This window comes from Hylobates moloch, unplaced genomic scaffold, assembly GCF_009828535.3.
Source record: "Hylobates moloch isolate HMO894 unplaced genomic scaffold, HMol_V3 SCAFFOLD_17, whole genome shotgun sequence".
NCBI classification, from domain to species: Eukaryota; Metazoa; Chordata; class Mammalia; order Primates; family Hylobatidae; genus Hylobates; species Hylobates moloch.
In genome coordinates, this window is record NW_026652292.1 from 59179400 (window position 1) to 59195533 (window position 16134).

Here is a 16134-nt window from a genome sequence, read left to right on the forward strand (position 1 = left end):
CCTTTGTTAAAACATCTTCTCATGATACAAAAATGTTCCTATTCATTCATCTTTAATTTTTTTCTTAAAGAAAAACAAAATTTATTGACAGCTTCATTTACAAAATCCTACTTCCACTCCACTCTACCATTGGCTATCTAATAAAAGCCTTACTACTAGATAGGAAAAATCTCACTCTACAAATGCCATTTTAAAAGATTCTATGATGAGATTTTTTTAAGTACCAATCATAATGGAAAAAGATTCATGAACTAGACTATATTACATTTTTTAAAAAAAACTTCTGTTCATCAAAAAACACTGTTAAGAGAGCGAAAATGTAAGTAACAGAGTGGAAGAATATATTTGCTGTATATATATCTGGCAAAAGACTCCTGTTCAGAATATATAAAGAACTCATCATAGACAAAGATAGATGACTCTCAGACACGAACAGGCAAAAGACTTAAATAAAAGGCTCTTCACAAAAGAAGTGACTTGAAGAACCAACAAACATATGAAAAGTTGCTCAACTACATTGATCTTCAGGGAAATGCAATTAAAACCACTATGAAATACACAACCACCACAGTAGCTAAAATGAAGACTGACAATTCGAAATGTAAAAGATGTGGAGCAAATGAATTTCTCATACAAAGCTAGTGGGGGTAGAACTTGGTACAAACACTGTGGAAAAGTGTCCAGCAATATCTACTAACACTGAACATATGTGCACATCCTATGACAATTAGCAATCCACTCTCAGTTATAAACCCTAATGCATACATATGTTCACCAAGAGACATATACAAGAATATTCACAGCACCACCATTGATAATAACCGAAAATGTAAACAATACCATCAGCAGGATACTAGATAGTGGCATATTCATACAATAGATTACAATATAGCAATGAGAATGAATGATTTATAATTCTCTACAACACCTTGAATATTATAAAGAAAAGCAAAAGAAGCCAAACACAAAAGAGTATATACTATATGATTTCATTTCTATAAGGTACAAAAATAAGCAAAACTAATCTATGATGTCAGAAGGCAGAATAGTTTTTACCCATGAGAGTGACAGAATCTGAATGTGTGCCTAAGGGTGCTTCCGAGATGCTGGTAATATTCTGTTTCTTGGTCTAGCTGAAGGTTACGCAAGTGTATTCACTTTGTAAAAATTCACTGATCTGTATATACATAATTTGTGTACTATCCAGTATGTATATTGCACTTCTATAAAAGTCATTTAAAAATTAGCAGTCATTTTTCTATTACCTGCAGTACTTGAAAACTCTAGTTTTGAAATATAAAATTGCAACACTAAGGAAAAATCAGAATTCTCTTAAAGAAAGATTAACGTATGTGTGGTACATTTTCAGTATTAGATAATTTTTTAGTTTTAAAAAATAATCCATAAAGCTGTTTTTTCTTTTTTTTTAACAACATATTTATTTATTTATTTATTTATTAAATTTTATTATTATTATACTTTAAGTTTTAGGGTACATGTGCACAATGTGCAGGTTTGTTACATATGTATACATGTGCCATGTTGGTGTGCTGCACCCATTAACTCGTCATTTAGCATTAGGTATATCTCCTAATGCTATCCCTCCCCTCTCCCCCCACCCCACAACAGTCCCCAGAGTGTGATGTTCCCCTTCCTGTGTCCATGAGTTCTCATTGTTCAATTCTCACCTATGAGTGAGAACATGTGGTGTTTGGTTTTTTGTCCTTGCGATAGTTTGCTGAGAATTATGGTTTTTTCACTAGAGTATTTGAGCCAGAATGCCTTATTCTTTTAGTTTATTGTAGTCCTAATATTTCGGAAGTAATTAGTTGAACAGATTATACAATGACTAAGGAAAGTGTCTGGGATCTGTAACATAAATCATTTATATATATAAAATGATTATATATAAAAATATATATAGTCTACATATATATGTATATAGTAACAATACAGTTTCATTTTAATCAGCTATGATTTCTGAGACTTAGTGACCAAAGAAGACAATGCTTCAGTGAACACTATAATAGCATGAAACAGCAGATGTAATACTGCAGCATACTATAGTGGGGCGAAGTTCAGTAAACTTTCAGAAAATAACAAACAGTATATTACAGGCACTGGAGATAGTTTTCACATAGAACCCCATAACCGGTTCTTCTCAGTTATCTTGATAAGCACATCACAAAACTGCCCATAACAACTCGATTTTTTTCATCCTCCTTGACTAAGGATTAAGTTAAAATTTCTCTTAAGATTCGAATTATAATCCTTTATGTTCATTTCAATTAATGTAGTTTATACAGTTCAAGATTTTCTTCTCATAATATGCCAAGAAATGTTTTATATTCTTAATTTTCACTGAATGAATAAAGAACAGTTGAATAATCAGGTAAAAATAAGTTGCCAGCCAATTCTCATTTTCTAATAAAAGCAGAGGATATTACTATATGATAACAGTGCTTCATTACCCAAAGTAGTATGAAATAACAATAATCAAACAGACTTCTTTAAAAAATTTAACTAGTCAATTATGTGAAATACAATAATTTTGCTTTTTCAATGCTATTTTCTGTCCTAAGAATAAGAAGGCTAAAAAGTCAGAACCAAAATCTCCAACTTATACTCTAATTCTGTGTTTTTCAGAGTGCCCTGAGGACCATTATGTTAACAGATGCATCCATATTAGTAGATCTTGCTCGGGAAAAAAACTTCTGTTAAAATGATCTTGGAAGATGCTAAGCTAAAATAATTTAGTTAAGACTTCTCATAGTCTTTATAAGATGGTAACATACACTGTGTATCTTAAGAAGGTATACAATACAGCCCTTCTCAAACCCTATTTGACAACAAGATTCTCTTTTTCACAGGGCATCTTATGAGTGCTCCTGAGTATAACGCTTCAGGAAATACTGCACTAACTGAGTATGATTTTTTCTTTTAGAAAGAAAATGTCTATTTAGTAGAACCCTCATCTAATAAGATTCATTATTACATGCATTCAGACAATAATATCAGACATATGACCTCCTTTATCATGAAGGCTTATGAAAGAACGCTGAGCTTGCTCACTCTGTTAACATCACTCTTATAAAATGGTTTCCATAGTAAATGTGTGTGTGTGTATTTAAAATAAATGCAATGCATGTTCATGAGAGTTTGTAGAAATAATGGCTATGACTTTTTTATTATTGTTAAATAAGGATTCTATAGTATAATTGTAAGGACTTTTTCTCCTGACTTTTATATAAAAGCTCATAAGTAAGAAATGCATTTCAAATATAATAACTGAATAGCAGTAATGATAAAACATAGGTAATAGACATTTTAAAGATGCGTAAGAACACAATTCCCTTAAGCCACACTTAAACTTAATTCTGAATATAAAAAACTTGCCTCTAGCCAAACACAAGTATTAGCAACATTTTCAAACATTAGCATTACATTTCCAACTTAATCAAAGTGGAAGACACAGACTAAAATATAAAATAAGAGGTCGTCGGCCTCCTTCAAGCAGGCTTAGTGTTCTATGCTCCAACTGCCCTTTAAATGTAATAACAGCAAATACCACCTGTATCTTATCTGTCACTCACCACTATTTTTTCCCCTAAAAGCAGAGATTATGTCTTATGTCTATGTATTCTATGTATACCTCTGTATTCACCAGTCCCTGGCCCTCAGCAGGGTCTCAAACACATTTGCTATATTATGAATGAATCAAAGAAGGAAAATCTGCACCGTAAGTTTAAAAATACAGTATATTAAGTCTTCTAAAGCATAGATACTATGAGATTTAGAATAATTTTAAATAACTCTTAAAGATTATTTCAAAAGTAAAAAATAAAAATATAATTCAAGGCTATGTTACTACTTCCTTTACTTTTCTTATATGACTATCATTTGCCATTAATAAAAGTATAAGATATTTTATTTTATAAGATATTTTACATCTTCTTATAAAATAAGAAAAAGCTGTCAAAGGTGGCAGGAGGGAGGCAGCACAGTATAGCAGACTTTGGAGACAGATTGCTTAGTTTTGAATCCTGGCTCTACCACTTACTAGTTTTGTGACCTGGAGCAAGTTACTTAACATGTCCATATCTTCAACTTTAATATGGAGATAATAATCCTACATCACATTATATAAGAAAATTAAAACCATATTGCAGTACCACTATACACTGCCAGATTGACTAAGACAAAGATGAAATACACCAAGCATTAGTGAGGACATACAGCAAAACTACGACTCTCATACATTGTTGGTGGAAGTGTAAACTGGTACTAACACTTTTGAAAACTCACCGGCAGTTATTTAGTAAAAATGAACATATACAAATATGAATATGAATGAATGAATGAATGAATATTTCTAGGACCTAGAAAATGCACTCCCAGGTATATACTCCACAGCAGAATATAGATACGTTCACCAAAAAACACATACTAGAATGATCATAGTAGCCTTATCTGTACTATCCTCAAACTTGAAACTTCCCAAATATTTATCAACTGTAGAATAGATAAATAAATGTGTGGTATATGCATCCAGTGGAACACCAGAAAGCAAATGATCTATAAACACATATAACAATATGGCCAAATGTCACAAATATAATTTGAACAAAAGAAGTCAAACATCACAGAGACACACTGTATGCTTCTATTCACATGAAGTTCAAGAATTTGAAAAACTAATCTGTGCTGCCAGAAATCAGAATAGTAGTTATCTTTGTAATGGGGATTAAAGATTGAAAGAGGGTAGGAGGAGGGCTTCTGTTTAGTGTTCTGGGTATTTTAATAGGTGTATTCAATTTGTAAAAATTCATTAAGCTGTCCTCTTATTATATATGTATTCTTTTATATGCATTATACATTAATAAAGTATTTAAAAATGAAAATTGATACCATATAGAGTTGCTGAGAGGTTAACATGAGACTATATAGATGCAACATATAGTATGTGCTCAATGGTTATTTCTGATTATATAGTAATAATAATAGTAATAATTATGTAATATTGCTATTATAATAGTGGTAAGAGCCAACTTACTTATTTTATAGAGGAAGAAACAAGTCCAAAGATGTATAGTGACTTGTGCAAGTTACACAGTTAGCCAGTGGCAGAGGAAAGACTAGAATAGTCTCCTAACCCCTATGTAGTATTATTTCCACTACAATATGGTGCTCCCATACTTTAAGTAAATTTTTACTTCGTTTTTATTATAGCTAAACACCAATGTAGTATTTAATAAAAAGTACATTGAATTTATGCACAAAAAGGGAAAAGTTAAGAAAACTGCTTGGATTATTAAGGTTTAAAACACACTATTTTTAAAGCCTAAGTTGACTCAAGGTAGACGTCAGTGCTCACTTAACTTGGTGATACAAAAGTAAAAACAGATACTGATGGTCAGGAAAGGATGTTGCCAGCAAAGATTCTGACAACAAAAATAACTTATGTGTCTAATGACTTTTCAAAATCATTTTAAAGATTTTCAAATAAAAAGACAAAATTTAGTTGAACTCTAATAATTACAACATACAGGATTCTATTCAATAAATAACAGTAACCAAGGAGAGGCAAAAGCATGCTTAGTTTTCAGATATAAAAAAATTGCTAGATTAACTCAGAAATAGCAATATAAACCTTAGGCTCACTCTCATTTATCATTAATTATATGCTATTGGAAAAATACTAACCAGGAGGCACTTGTGTAGAATCATCTATACCCAGTTGTCCTATATTTAAGCCAAGTTCCACAAAGCATTCTTTCTGAAAAATAGCATATGTAGAATTAAAATAGATCTCAGACTTTGCTGCACATTGTTAAAAGATCACCTTTGCCTTAACATTAGCTTGAATAAAAATCACAATGTGAAATGAGGCTTTGCTTTATTCAAATACCTAAAAAAGAAATGGACATATTAAACATCTAAATAATAATGCATTAGTCCAAAATTAAGGAACGGAATAACCAGTGATTATTATATAATATTTATTATTTTCATATAAAATAATCATGAATAGAAAAGATATAAGCATTTAGGAAATATAAATATATAATGAGAAAGACACAAACATATAATGTTTATCCAAATGGAGAGCCATTAGCAATATTTTTCTTTCTCCTAATTTTTCCTACTAATAAAAGTTTTACTTCTTGCCTTTTGACCAATGAGTGCTGCCATTGTTTAAAAGAACTGTTTTCCAAAAACAGTTATTGATTTTGCCTTTTTAGGTAACAGACTTCTCAGTAAGGTAAGGAATGATAATTATCCTTTCAGTAAAAAACTAACTTTAAACCTTTCCTGAAACACACACACACACATACAAACACTCAGTATGCGTATCACTTACCAATTTTATCTTCTAAAATCATTGTTTAAAATTAACACTATGATCCTGTATTTGTGTTTTCTATGGTACTGTACTTCACTCAGATCTTAATCAACTAAACACTGCAAATATCCAAAACAACTTAAATTAATTTTTAAGTACAATTGGACCATCAAGTGCTCTGCTAAAATAAGGATAAATCAGATTTATTCTCCAGACTTCCTCTACTTATCTAGTAATGTCTAGGGAAAATAATAATGTTTGTCCGGTATTTTTTAAATATATAAAAACCTCACATTATTCACAGTTTTATGCCCTAAGTAATTAAATATTTCTATTAATATTTTCCTCAGCATTTTGTTACTATTCTAATTGCTAAACCCATGCTTCCTTGTCCTTTAAAAAACGGAATTAGTTTTAACCCTTACTAATTATCTATTATTACTTAAGTTAGTGATTTATTAATGTCCTTTACAAGACAGTTATTCAGCCTAACATACACATATACACATTTCATTTTGTATAGATTTTAAATAACTACTACTATATTTCAATTTTTAATCTTTATCTACCCTTTAAAAAGTACTGCATCTTGTCCATGACTAAGATCTACCGCGGACCCCTGGACTGGCCTGCTAGCCCATGTTCTGATGTTAATGACATCGAAGGCACCCCTCCCGAGGAAATCTCAACTGCACGACTCCTACTATGCCCCAATTCAGCAGGAAGCAGTTAGAGCGATCGTTGGCCAACCTCCCCAACAGCACTCGGGTTTTCCTGTTGAGAGTGGGGACTGAGAGCCAGGACTAGCTGGATTTCCCAAGCCAAACAAGAATTCCTAAGCTTAGCTGGGAAGGTGAATGCACCCACTTTTAAACACGGGGCTTGTAACTCAGCTCACACTCGACCAATCAGGTAGTCAACAGGGCTCACTAAAATACAACTTAGGCTAAAAGCAGGAGGTAAAGAAACAGTCAAATCATATATCGCCTGAGGGCACAGGGGGAGGGACAATGATCGGGATATAAACCCAGGCATTCGAGCTGGGAGTGGGCAACCCCGCTGGGGCCCTTCCCATTGTATGGGAGCTCTTTTTTCACTCTATTAAAGAAAAAAAAAAAGTACTGCATCTTATGTTACCAATTTTTAATGACGGAAGAGGTAAAAATTTGTTATTCTTCCATTTTCAACCATTGTTTTCCATTTATTTTAAGGCACTCTTCTGTAATTGAAATCATTTGTATTTCTCTTTTTAAAAATAACCTTAATCTTCATACTACAAAAGGGACTTATACCCAACAAATGCTTTGATATTAGGTTCTATAATTAAAATGGAGAGTTTTACTTAGGCTAGGACATGTTAAAAAGCATAAACAGAACTCTGAACATCCATTTCCTACTTCATTGCTCTGGACTATTTTTAACTCAATGTCAGCAGACATGGACCCTAATCTCAGATTTCCTTCAAAACTCACCCCAGGTATCACATCTTCAGAGAAGCCTCCCTTGATATTCCAGGCTGATATAAGCAACTTTTTATGCACATATATTATCCTTTATCAACCTCTATCCAAGCGCACAATCACATCATATTGAAATTGTATTTTTACTGCCCATCTCTCCACTAGCCTGCAGCTCTCGGAAGACAAGCAGTCTCTTACACACATTTGCACTCTGCTTCACTACTTGGCACAGGGCCTGACATAACAAAGGGGTTCAATAAATATTGAACCGCACTACTTAGCTCTAGTCCTAACTAGCTGCCTCCACATAACCAAATTAGTAAATAGGAATTTATCACAACTACACTTTAGAGTTAATATACCTCAGTTATAAGGGATTTCTGTTTAATATGTATGAGTCTACTTAACCTTGTAATTAGGTTTAAGGGTTATCCATTATAGGATCACAGGACTCACTAAGCCTCACCAAGTTCAATACTCGTACAGGCAGACCAGGGTCACAGATAAACCATGCATCCTGGAGTCAGAATCATTACATTGCCAGGCTGCATGATATAGGCAAGGCAGGGACAACTACCCGTAATGACTGAGGAATAAAAGGACTAACTATACTCTTAATCATATAGCTACAATTTCTTGAAAATTAGCTACAAGCTTTTGGTTCTCCAATAGCTAAGAATGCATTCACATCAGTTTAGGGTCTCTTCAGACAGAATACATAGTAGTGTCATTCACACATAAGCTGAAACTTTGTCTAAATTATCCTTTCCCTTCTTTTTTACCTAGCAAACTCCTTCAAGTTGGCTGGTTTTAGAGTGTCATCACCTAATATTCATATGAAATTGCCTCTACATGCAGCAGTTTCAGATATCATCTATTGATTTTATATGGAAAATGAGGATTTTAGCTCATGCACATTCTCTTTCCATCCTTCAGTCATCATTAGTTCTTAATTAAATCCATATTAAGAGTTTGCATTATTGTGACTATGTATATATTTCACTGATGAGGCATGTGGTACTTATCAATGTTTTCATTCTTATACTTTTTTCCACACTGTTTATAATTAAACTGATTTTTCACTTAAACAATTTTCTCTAATCATTTACCTCTTTTTCCTAAACCCATAACAACTCTGAAAAGACCCTCCTTAATAAAATTTCGCATGTGGTCAAGCCTGTGAGATCATCTGTACTTTTAGTGTTTCTCTTGCAGGCATCCCTCCTGGAACCTTCCAACCTCCTGCTCCAATCTAGGATTGTTGTGCTTCAGTCCAGTTGTACAGCCTTTGTCCTGGAAGTTCTCCTCACTATCATTTCTGGAAATTCTCTTTCTCTTTGGTTGGGATCCTGTTTTCTGGGACCCATGTTTGGCTTCCTGTTTATGACCTTGTTTGAAGCACTTCTACCAAGAGCTCCCTAAATAAGAGTAACTATTTTAGATCAGTACATCAGAAAAGGTTTACTTCTCCTTAACATTTGATTGATTGTTGGTTACATATAGAATTCCAGGCTTGAAATCACTCAGGTTTTTAAAGACATTACTTCAAAATCTTCTGGCTTCCAGTGTTGCTGCTGAGAGTAAGATGCCACTCTGATTCCTGACACTGTATATACTCTGCTTTTCTTTTATAAAAAAATTTCAGTTTTCTCGTTTTCAAGTGCCTTGGTGGGGATCTTCTTTCATTCATGGCACTGGGTACTTGGTAAGCCTTTTCACTGGAGATCCACATCTTTCTTAAATTCTTATAAACTTAATTATATTCCCTTTGTTTCCCTTTTCTGGAACTCCTTTTGGTCAGATGTTAATCTTTGTAGATTGATCTTGTAATTTAAGAAATCTTTTCCCTCCTATTTTTCATTTCTTTGGCTTTTTGCTTCATCTTCTGATAAAGATTTCCTCAGCTTTGTTTTCAACTCATCTATTGGTATGTATTTTTTCATAATATATTCTTAATCCCAAAACCTCCTTTTCATTCTCAAGTGTTTTCTTGCATTAATGAAATTCTGTTCTTGCTTTGAGTAATATCTTATCTTTCTGAGAATATTAATGGTTTCATTAAAGTCTCCTTCTGGGAATAAATGGTTAACATGTCCATTTGAAGATGACATTGGGTTTATCTTCTCCCATCACTATTGCCCTAAAAATGTACTGAATCACACAAAAAAAAAAATTCTAAGAGAAATGTCCCCACTATATTGCTAAGCAATGTTATTTACTGAAAACATACGATCCTTGACTGGTAAATGACATTTGAAATGGAAAACTGTGAGTAGAGTATAAAAACTGACTGGAAAACACAGGCCTTAGCCACCTGTGTGGTGTCTCTTGAGAGGACTTAGGAGCTATGTTTATGTGCATTACAAGAAATTATTCCTATTGTGTATGAGACTTCCCTATGTTGTGCCTATGTGACTTGTCATTTTCAGTTGCATACCTTCCTTGTGAGGGTTGGGAAGTAGCATTTGGATGGCTGTAAGGACTCTCCGTGATGATGTACCTGCTAATGGCATGCTAGTATGCTGTCATGCTGTTTTCCATTCTGTTTCATTCACAAATTTAAGTTCACCTGGGGCCAGGTTATCGTCTATTGTATCCTGTGAGTGTGAATGTAAATCAGAACCTGAAATGCCTATTAGTGGTCATTCTCTAATTTGGCTATTTGGGTTTTGCTATTATTGTTGTGGTTTGGTTTTGTTTTAGTTTGGTCTCTCCCTCTCATACCGGAAGAATTCAAAAGTCTGGGGTTTCTAGGTTGGTCATTCCTATTTAGAAATGAGGTAATAAAAAACTGACTGGAAGCTCTGTTGGCAAGGGTCAGGCATAGAATGCAGTAGGCTTCACTGTGAGGCAATTTTATAGCCAGCCAACTTCTTTTTTGTAAGGGTTCTCTGAATCCCTGTTAGTGTTTTCTCTGGCATTCTAGCGTTGGTTGAGGGTAAGGAAAAAGAAGGTGGAGGGTGGGGAAGGTAGGGTAGTGGTGGTAAGAATGAGAGTATTAGTCTCACCATTCAGCAGACTTTCACTTAATCGCTGTTTTCAATAGCTCATTCCTGTCCTGCTCTATGTCTGAGGTCTCCGAGTGCACAGTCTTTCTGCATCTGGATCTCTAGTGAATACACCTCTGGTCTTCTGTGGGGGAGGAGGAGTCATCTGAGTATGCATGGTGATGGGAATCTGGGGGACTAACTTCTCCTGATCCAGACTTTCACATAATCTCCATTTTCAGCCCTATGGCTCACTATGGTTTTCTCTGACATGTGGTACCTCTAATTCTTGAACATTTCTAAGGCTCTGTGGAGAAAATCATACTGCTTCTTGCATCAGTCAGTGTCTAGTCAGGAAATAGGTCATACCAGAAATGTGAACAGGGAAAAACAGAAGAAGCAAATGCAGAAAGCAACTACGACTTCTAGGCTAAAGGAAAGTAAACAAAGAAGAAACTAAGAACTTAGAAAAGGGTCCCCTGGCCCTGAATGCTGAGATTCATACCTCTGTAGAGAGGCAGTGTAGCTGCCACACAAAGGCAGACCAGGGGTAGTGGAAAAACTTGTCAAGGGGTAGCTTAGAGCTGGACTATTGAGGACCACTAAGGTGAGTGTTATTGAGCCTTCTGCATCCCAATCTGCTGACTCCTACACACAGGAACTAGAAATGGAAGCCCCTTCCTCCTGCTATGGCCTTGCAGTGTCCCTCTAGAACCTTCTATTGACAAAGCCTAACATCAGGCCTGCTGGCAAAGGGGAAATGTTTATAGGGTCCAGCTCCAGCATGATAAAGCAGAGCAAAAAGGAGAATTTGGAGCTGAAAGATAATAAACTGATGACTGACAAAAAATATAATGCCATAAATATACTTTAATCTCATTCACACTTTCTATCTTATAGAGACATTTAGGTTTAATCTTCTCCCCTGTTTAAGTCATTTATCATCAGCACTCTATCTTAATACATTAATGCCCAGATTTATAAGTGGCTTCCTAGTTTCACCAAAGGCAGTATTTATATTTCTATGCTCCTTATTGTTTTAGGGTGACTTTGAAAGGAGTGATAATTTCTTAATTCCACCATCAGGAAATCTCCCTACTTTTCATTTTAAAATGAGCTTCCTCACAAAAATATTATGGTCTCCAGAGCAAAGCCAGTCTCTAATTAATTCTTATGTTCTCCATCTCCCTAAGTGCCTCATCTTGTTACAAGCTCCATAAATTTTGTGAAATTAAATAAAATGTACTTTTTTAAAAATAATTTTAGAAAACTCACAATTTTTCTCAATCAGTTTTATAACCATCCACCGGGCAACTGAATCCCAACAAGCTGTCCAATAAATCTATGCTGCTTATTAAAATACAAAATAAGCAAAAGCATTTATATGTCAATGTGAACTCATTTTTAGTCCTATTAGCAAAGCAACTTGCTCTCTCTATATACATATTTGCAATAAAACAATAAATGTCACTTTATTAATTTGTTTAATGAGTAGAGTACCCTATTGCTTTACATACATGCTGTATTAAAACGTTTTTCTAATGGTTATCTTCTAAATGATGTTTATTTTTAAGTTTCTACACTTACCAATTCAGGGATGTCTTTTACTTTCAGTGGAACTTGAATTAAACCCAAATGAGTCCGGAAACTAAGAGAATCACCGTTTTCATAATTTGGGTTTCGAAGATTAATTAATACCTTTAAAAACAAATCCAACAAAATTGGTTAGTTTCTTTATAGGATGTTTACACTTATAAAATTAGCAGGGATATTCTTAGTGTATCACCACAAAATTAATTACTATTTGGGTGATGAACATACTTTAATTACATTCTAAAATAGTATAAAAGTATATTGAAATATTAAAATATAATGCTATAAATATACTTTAATTAGGATGCTTTTATATTCCAATGAATGATCTACAATATAAAACTCTACCAAGTTAAGAATTTACTTAAAAATAAAAACCTTTTGGTGGTTAGAAAAAATAAAAATTGCTTGACTATAACACTTTACCAGAGAAGGTGATAAGAAAAAAATCTTGCTTGATTGTAATATTTATCAGGAAAAATTTTAGAATCAATTCTAACACATTTAAAAACAGAAATTGACAATATTTGTAGAAAGATAATGAATAAAGATTGCAGGGCATCTCTCTCACCACTCTTATTCAACATAATATTGGAAGTTCTGGCCAGTGCAATCAGGCAAGAGACAGAAATAAAGGGTATTCAAATACGAAGAGTGGAAGTCAAATTGTCTGTTTGCAGATGACATGATTGTATATTTAGAAAACCCCATCGTCTCAGCCCAAAATCTCCTTAGGCTGATAAGCAACTACAGCAAAGTCTCAGGATACAAAATCAATGTGCAAAAATCACAAGCATTCCTATACACCAATAACAGACAAGCAGAGAGCCAAATAATAAATGAACTCCCATTCACAATTGCTACTAAGGAATAAAATACCTAGCAATACAACTTACAAGGGATGTGAAGAACCTCTTCAAGGAGAACTACAAACCACTGCTCAACAAAATAAGAGAGGACACAAACAAATGGAAAAACATTCCATGCTCATGGATAGGAAGAATCAAAATCGTGAAAATGGCCATACTGCCCAAAGTAATTTTTAGATTCAATGCTATCCCCAAAGCTACCACTGATTTTCTTCACAGAATCGGAAAAAACTACTTTAAACTTCATATGGAACCAAAAAAGAGCCCGCATAGCCAAGACAATCCTAAGCAAAAAGAACAAAGCTGGAGACATCAAGCTTCCTAACTTCAAACTATACTACAAGGCTACAGTAACCAAAACAGCCTGGTACTGGTACAAAAACAGATATACAGGCCAATGGAACAGAACAGAGGCCACAGAAACAATACCACACATCTACAACCATCTGATCTTTGACAAACCTGATACAAACAAGCAACGGGGAAAAGATTCCCTATTTAATAAATGGTGCTGGGAAAACTGGCTAGCCATATGCAGAAAACTTAAACTGGACCCCTTCCTTACACCTTATACAAAAACAAACTCAAGATGCATTAAAGACTTAAACATAAGACCTAAAACTATAGGAATCCTAGAAGAAAATCTGGGCAATACCATTCAGGACACAGGCATGGGCAAAGACTTCATATCTTAAACACCAAAAGCAATGGCAATAAAAGCCAAAATTGACAAATGGGATCTGATTAAACTAAAGAGCTTCTGCACAGCAAAAGAAACTATCATCAGAGTGAACAGGCAATCTACAGTATGGGAGAAAAATTTTGCAATCTATCCATCTGACAAAGGGCTAATATCCAGAACCTACAAAGAACTTAAACACATTTACAAGAAAAATACAAATAACCCCATCAAAAAGTGGGCAAAGGATGTGAACAGACACTTCTCAAAAGAAGACATTTATGCAGCCAAGAAACATATGAAAAAATGCTCATCATCACTGGTCATTAGAGAAACGCAAACCAAAACCATAATGAGATACCATCGCACACCAGTTAGAATGGTGACCATTAAAAAGTCAGGAAACAACAGATGCTGGAGAGGATGTGGAGAAATAGGAACGCTTTTACACTGTTGGTGGGAGTGTAAACTAGTTCAACCATTGTGGAAGACAGTGTGGCGATTCCTCAAGGATCTAGAACTAGAAATACCATTTGACTCAGCCATCCCATTACCGGGTATATACGCAAAGGATTATAAATCATGCTACTATAAAGACACATGCACATGTATGTTTATTGAGGCACTATTCACAATAGCAAAGACTTGGAACCAACCCAAATGCCCATCAATGATAGACTGGATAAAGAAAATGTGGCACATATATACCATGGAATACTACACAGTCATAAAAAAGGATGAGTTCATGTCCTTTGCAGGGACATGGATGAAGCTGGAAACCATCATTCTCAACAAACTATCACAAGAACAGAAAACCAAACACCGCATGTTCTCACTCATAAGTGAGAGTTAATCAATGAGAACACATGGACAAAGGGAGGAAAACATCAAACACCGGGGCCTGTCAGGGGGTTAGAGGCAAGCGGAGGGAGAGCATTAGGAGAAATACCTAATGCAGGTGACAGGTTGGTGGGTGCAGCAAACCACCACGGCACGTGTATACCTATGTAACAAAACTGCACATTCTGCACATGTATCCCAGAACTTAAAGTAAAATAAAAATAAAATAAAATAATAATAATTATTATTATAATTATAATTATAAAGATTGCAGGGCATCTCCTCTAAACCAAACTCACAAGGAAAAAAAATTTGAAAAGCAGAGCTTAAAAAAAGGTCATTTATATAATTTTCAAAAATAAGTGTCTGGGTGCAGTGGCTCATGCCTGTAATCCCAGCACTTTGGCAGGCCGAGGCAGGCAGATTGCCAGAGCTCAAGAGTTCACAACCAGCCTGAGCAACATGGTGAGGCCCTGTCGCTACTAAAATACAAAAAATTAGCTGAGTGTGGTGGTGTGCACCTGTAGTCCCAGCTACTCGGGAGGATGAGGCAGAAGAATTGCTTTAACCCAGGAGGGGGAAGTTGCAGTGAGCCAAGATCGTGCCACTGCACTCCAGCCTGGACGGCAGAGCGACACTCCATCTCAAAAAAAAAAGAAAGCAGATAAAAGCCAACTTAGATACTGACATACCATTTAATGTAGGAATCTTACTTCTGTAAGTATAAACATAGAATACGATTCTAAGGAAAATAAAAGTGTCTGCTAGGATTGTAAAGAAATAATGTTAGTGAACTACTGCTTACATTGGAAAAATACGAAACAACTTAACCCATTAGAAGGATTATTAAATAAAGTATGGTTAATTCATATAATAAAATACAGTATAATATGCCTCAATTAATATGGGTAATGACATGAAAAATGTTCATAATATATTATTATTTTAAAAGTATAGTAGTTATTGCTGTGCAATAACATTGTGCGTTATTTTATTTCAAATTTTATTCTCACATATAGTAAGAATAAAAGAGTAGTTATTGCTGTACAATAACATTGTGCATTATTTTATTTCAAATTTTAATCTTAGGTATGCTTTCTTATTTTTCTAATAACATGCATTTTTCGAGAAAGAATAATAATAATTTTTTAAAATATTTTTAAGTAAAACTCTTGAGAGAAAAAAAACCATTAGGAATCTAGTGGAGGGCGTGGAGCCAAGATGGCCAAATAGGAACAGCTCCAGTCTACAGCTCCCAGCGTGAGCGACGCAGAAGATGAATGATTTCTGCATTTCCAACTGAGGTACCAGGTTCATCTCACTGGGGATTGTCGGAAAGTGGGTGCAGGACAGTGGCTGCAGT

The 16134-nt window shown here is 34.5% G+C and overlaps 1 protein-coding gene across 4 annotated transcripts in view; it reads right to left on the reverse strand.

The window, feature by feature from the left end:
* The window catches only part of TBC1D19 (TBC1 domain family member 19), a 185181-nt gene that overhangs the window by 104815 nt on the left and 64232 nt on the right, over positions 1 to 16134 (reverse strand). For all 4 annotated transcript variants that reach the window (XR_009210537.1, XM_032135634.2, XM_032135633.2 and 1 more), the window contains exons 8-9: positions 12378 to 12488; positions 5704 to 5776 (exon numbers count right to left, since the gene is read on the reverse strand). Coding sequence is in view for 3 of the 4 variants with exons in the window: in XM_032135634.2 (XP_031991525.1) it covers positions 5704 to 5776; positions 12378 to 12488 (184 nt within the window). In the remaining variant the exon portion in view is untranslated. The remainder of the gene's footprint in view (positions 1 to 5703; positions 5777 to 12377; positions 12489 to 16134) is intronic.